At 40.4% G+C, this 6,079-nt stretch overlaps 1 protein-coding gene across 1 annotated transcript; it reads right to left on the bottom strand.

The window, feature by feature from the left end:
- Positions 1-712: 712 nt before the first annotated feature.
- On the bottom strand, positions 713-3,538 carry LOC117538534 (inactive serine protease 35-like). The gene is made up of 2 exons (XM_034204327.1): positions 3,433-3,538; positions 713-2,867 (listed from the first exon to the last, which is right to left on the bottom strand). The coding sequence occupies exons 1-2, from the start codon at positions 3,483-3,485 to the stop codon at positions 1,469-1,471; spliced, it is 1,452 nt and encodes a 483-aa protein (XP_034060218.1). The 5' UTR covers positions 3,486-3,538; the 3' UTR covers positions 713-1,468.
- Between the last annotated feature and the right edge of the window lie 2,541 nt (positions 3,539-6,079).

Here is a 6,079-nt window from a genome sequence, read left to right on the forward strand (position 1 = left end):
TGAAGAGTTTTTAAATGTTATTTAAAAAATGGCATACAGTAGTTTTGCTTTTGTCCTTGAGCCATAATGAGTCCATTACAAATATTCACAAAGGAAAATTATCTTTTAAAAGAAGAGATATACTGTATATATATATATATATATATATATATATATATATATATATATATATATACACATATATATACTGAATATAGGCCTTTAAACAAACTATGTTTTTTTTTAACCAAGTATTTTAATAATAAAGGCATTCAATTCCAACCTTATAAGACTAAGTTGTGTTTATAAGAGCTGGGGTCATTTTGTTGTCAGTCTTTAACATGTTGGTTATTGCTGGAAACTAGAAATTCCTATCTTTTTATAGTACCCAAACGCCACTATAACCAGGTAAACTTGACCTGGTAAAGGGAAGTCCCGAACTTCACACTTTACAGTCACACACACTGGCATCATTAAGAACATAGCTTCATGATACTGAAATCTATTGTCTTGCCCATATTTGACCAGGGCACATGATATTTTAGCCAAAACTGCGGGCTTTAGTTACTCACGCGTTGGACTGCTGTAAATCTAGGGAGGAGACAGCAGCCATCTTGGTCAAGTTTGAGTGACGTTCACCGGTGAGAGCTCTGGATGTTCGTGGCCACCTGGTGGCTGCTTCAAAGCACAGACAGAATTGAGGCTTATTTGTATTCGCCTGATTTAACCGAAAATGTGTATGCCTCGCAAAGCACGATGGGAAATATTCTCCTTTTATCTTGAGCTCTCCAGGCATTTATGAATATTGAATTGTCATTGTGTTGATTACTATGTCAGAGTTTTTGAGAGTTTAGAGTGCACATTTCCAAAGCATACAGATATTTTTGAATTTGTAAATGTTGTATTTTAGTGTAATTTCATTCAATTTACAGTCACAGTCCTGGTAAAAGAGACATTTAGAATAATACATGGGATCTTGGTTATGATAGTGTTATTGCTTTTCAAATTCAATGATGTGTTCAAAACAATGGTGAGGATGTGCAGTATTTCTTTATTTTTTTTGTTGAAAAATAAATAATTGGAAGTGTATTTAACAGACATTTTATGGGAACTCAACAGATGATTATCATTTAAAATGGCTACTTCATGAACTAATTTAAGAACAGCACTTAAAATTGTCATTATAGCTGTTCACAACACATTTGCTAAAAGCATTCTTGCATCTTACAATATATAAACGATATTGAAGCATATAACACAATAATAAAAGGTCGGCTGCATGGAATTGTGCGTGAGGCTGTAATGCAGCCATGACACATAACCTATAGAGGCCTGCTACTGGCTTTTAAGTACTTGAGGAAGGGCATGATTTTAGTTTTTAATTGGCCCTTCAGTTTTTCTTTTAAGATTTACACTTTAATAAAAGATACTTTTAAAGTGCTTTTATACACACCAGCCCAGGTCATTAAGTCTCTATTGTATCGCTTGGTCAAATATCTTTACAGCGTCTTGGATCTCCATGGATCCAGTGACAGATCTGGGCATATTTGGGTGGCGTAATCCTCACTGCAACATTAAAGTCCCTCTGCTCACCTCCTTCTACCTCCACCCACTGATGGCCTGAAAACACCCCTATCACTCTTCGCTGCCACTTCTCTTTCCCGCCTTTCTCTCCCACTTCCTCTCTCAGACGGATGTAAACGCCTGCACCTGTGGCGCCCGGCTGCGCGTCACAGTGCTGGTACATTAAATCGAGAGACTGGTTTGCCACCGAACAAAACCGGTACACCACCTTCTCGTTTCCACGTCCGTCCAGCAGGCTTTTGTCAGCGTCATAGCCTGAAAAGTGGATTCGTGCCAGAGGGGTAGCGGAGGGCGCCACTCCCAGCTTCATATACTTCAGTTTGAGGGGTCGTCTCAGCTCCAAGAGAGCGTAGTCGTAGTCAGGGGACACGGAGCTGGTGTGTATCCACCCTTGAGGGATTCTGGTTTGTTTAACTCGTGTCCAACGGAAGACAGGCTGCTTCATGGGACCAGAACTACGTCGTATACGTTTCCTCCGTTTCCCTGCTCCTACTATAATCCCATGATCAGCTACACCCTCCTTACCATCTTTTCTTCCCCTGAGCCTACTTCCTTTTACTCCCTTTTGCCATACATCTCCATCTATACTATTCCGCTCCTCATCCTCCTCCATTATCTGCTCCTCACCTTTCACCCCGTCTTGATTCACACCACCTCTCTGCCGCCCTCTTTGCCTCCCAGGCCCTCTTCTTCTTTTAGTCTTAAGCTGCAACACTCCTACTCTCAGCCTTCTGGCACTCTCTAGGTAGTCCCTACCGTCATGGATGCAGTGTGCCGCTGTCAGCACGTGTTTCGGGGATATTAGGACTCCAGAGCAGCCTGTGGAGAGGCGCACAGCAGTAGAGAAAGGATAGTTGGTGATGAAATGCGAGTCAGAGATCACAAAGCGTCCATCTGCTCCGTAAATCTCCCGTTTCCTACGGGTGGGAGCAGGGGAGTGGGCCGGTTGTCCTGTAGATGTCTGATTGAAACCATGCAAGATGATATCTGTATGTGTGCGAGTGCCATCCTCATTCATTGTCTCATATCCCAGAATCCTCTCCTGCTCAGTTTGGTTCATAGATGGTAGGTGGCTTTGACACTCTATTCCACAGTATGTTTTTGTCCCTTCTTTCTCCTCATCCTCCTCCTGTCCTCTGAACAAAGGCACGTGTAAAGGCTGTGTGTGTGTGTCCAGCAGCAGCGGCAGGTTGTGTCTGGTCCACCTGTTTGCCTCGCTGCTCTCTTCTTTACCAAAAACTGCAGAAACTGTCAGGGCTGCTGCACAGAGCAGCAGACACATGAAGCGATCGAGTCCCATCCCACTGAGAAGAAACAGAGACCGGGATAGCAAATCAAAGGTGTTAGAGAGATATACCAAGGGGCATAACTTATTTATCTTTTTCTAATGATATCAAGCAAATAGAAAATGCATGTTCATGTTCCCATAGCTCATTCTAGCATTGATGTTGGTTAAGCTATATATTATATGGCCGGCAGAGGGTGCACAAGCTCAATTTTTAAACAATAAAACGCTGAGCAGCAAAATGTAGTGTAATATTTTACCTTACCATGAGGTAAAGCATGAACTACTACAACACATCGATTAGGAATACAGCCAATAGTATCATAATTACATGAAATATTAATTTAGAGTGACACAAAGGACTTTTTTGACATTACTATTAACTATTTCTAAGGTAATAAAGTATGGTCTGGTTATAAGTTATAAGTTATATTAAAAGTTATGTATAGAAAATACGTAAGCCAGTCTCAAACCCATGGTAATAAAGAACGAGTACTGGTAAAAATACAGAATACATAGGTTTTTGCAAACAATATTAAGAGGAGAGATTGTCAAGAAATACAAACGTCTCAACCCTTTCCTACCTGCAAACCTGGAAAAATGTCCCAAAACTTCCAGTAAATGTTATTTTTCTCATCAATAAAAAATCCTCTCCATCCAAACAGCTTCCAGCAGACTGGCTTCCATCATGTAATGGGCAACTGGAGCAAAAGGAGAAGCTGTGTGTAAGGTCTTCAGAGAAATTGACATCCCACTCTGATGCAGAAAAAAAAAACAGGCAGAAAAGGGGGAGTCAGCCATAAGGGGGCCCATGAATGAAGTTCTGGATCATGTGATGACATTAGATTTCGGGTCAATAGTGGAGTCATGGGAAGAGAATTTAAGGTATTTCTCTCAGATTTCGCAAATGTTTTGTTTACGTCAAAGATACCCACAGAACAGTTTTGTTTTCAATAGAACCTTTTTTTTTTTAAATGTTAACCTATTTACACAGAGTTACCAAGAAAACATTGCCTTTTAGCATTTACCCAGTGCTTTTGTGGTCAGAAATGTAAGTTATATAGTTATGTTTACACACTCACCAGTAGCGTAGGCAGAAATGTACTTTAGGGTGGGCCTGTAAAAAATAGGGTGGGCCAGATTTTTCTTCTGCGCATCAGAAGCTAACAACAATCCCCGCCGGTACCGGTGGCAGATTACTTTTAGAATACTTTTGGAATACTTTCTTTTTCCATAATAGATGGGTATGTTTTGGTGAACAGGAGACACTTATTTGACTGTTTTAATGGCTTATCAAGAGCTCAAACACAACATCTTGGTGTCATTCTGGACAGCTCTCTCATCTGCACCCCACATACAAAACATCACCCGGACTGCATTCTTTGTACTGTCTTAAACCTTTCCTTAGAATATGTTATGAATTGTAAGGTGTCCTTGGGTGCTTTGAAAGGCGCCCTTAAATAGAATGGATTATCATTATTATTTATTATTATTATTATCTGAAACGATGTAATAACTTTTAAAACTGTTTCCAGTCACTTGCCCCATGCATTCAGCAGCAGCAGGCCATTCACTTTGATTGTATCCCGTTATAAATGTCATAATTTCGACAATAAAGAAATGCTACATAAACGTTATCTTGCACATTTTATCTAATAATCTCCGTTTCTAACTTTCATTATATTTTACAAGAGATCTCTCTCTTTCTCATCTGCGTGCGGGGGCGGGGCCTCGCAGACACGCTGCATCTCTCTCTCTCTCACAGACATGCTGCAGCGCTGTGCAGTGTGCACACAGTTCTGCCGGTAATGAATATTACGTTTTGTGAGGAAACTTTTCCACCAATAATTCCAATAAGTATTCCAAAATGCATTCATTTCAGGTTTACGAAAGTAACTGTAATCAGATTACTCGTTTTTCAAATGTAACGCCAGCTGAATACACTTTATTTTTGTATTCTGATTACGTAACACCGTTACATGTATTCCGTTACAACCCAACGCTGTGTATATCTCTCCGGACTGTCCACCAGCAGATGAAAAACACCCACCTCTCCGCAGGCGCGCCGGATTCATTTTAGAAGTGGGGGGGGCCAAAAAAAGTGCGTGTGTATGGCCCAATCCCAAACCACGCCCTACACCTACACACTCCCCCTCCGTGACGGAGTGAACTCCGTGGAGTGACACATGAGGCTCCCTCCTGTCAGATGGAGGGAGTAAATACAGCAGCAAGCTTTGGGAAAAACTCCCCTCTCTCCGGCAGAAACAGGAAATGCCGTAACTGTATGTAACAACGGTTTCAAATCAGCATCTCTTTGACAAAAAATGTAAATGAATAACTCAAATAAAACTCCAAACATCTTTAATTGTGTTACTTTTTTGTAAAGCTCTTTTAGTTTTAAACCTGATGTTTATAAGCTTCTTAGTTTTTGCAATAGTCTGTAAATATACACAACTTTATAATAAAATGCACACATTTACCTTTTTCTAGACTAAACACAGGTATGATCCTAAGTTAAAAAAATATGAGGTTATCATGAGGTTGTTAACATCGCAATGTATCACTATCGTTTAGTGGTTTTGCAAAGAATTAACCACTCTCTGTTTTTGTACCATTCTGTGTTGAAGTACCTTCTCTTTGCTCAAATAATCTACTAGCGGTCTCCTTTTTTCCGATAGTTAGCTGTACAGCTTTACCCGCCTCAATGTCCCGACAACAAACCTCCATGCAGTCGGAACCAGCCTGTTTCGGTTCAACGACGGCGGCGGCGGTTTTGACAGTTTCTGCGGCCGCAGAGCTGCTGCTTTTGGGTTCATCTGGCTTCGCTGCTTCTATGATTGAAGAAGGTCCAGGCTCCGGAGATGTGGATGTCAGGGATGTGACCTTCCAGTTGTTACATTTAAGTTTAGATTGACTGTATTTAGTTTTCTTCTGCGCTGGTTCTTCTGACATGTTTGCAAGTGTATATATTATTTCTAGGTTAACGGCTGACACACACAGAACAACGTAACAAATAAAGTAAACAACGTAACAAATAAACAAATCTAAGCTTTTTTATTGGTTGTAATTTACATGGATACATTTGAATGGTGTGACAATGTCCTATTGATTGGGTTAAAATGTACATATTCTTCCTGTTATGTCTGCCTGCTTTATTTTACCTAATGCAAAGTGAGGAAATCAGTCGCATTGACCCGAAGACACATTTTGATTCCTAGCTTTCTAATGATA

Source organism: Gymnodraco acuticeps, unplaced genomic scaffold, assembly GCF_902827175.1.
Source record: "Gymnodraco acuticeps unplaced genomic scaffold, fGymAcu1.1, whole genome shotgun sequence".
NCBI lineage: Eukaryota > Metazoa > Chordata > Actinopteri > Perciformes > Bathydraconidae > Gymnodraco > Gymnodraco acuticeps.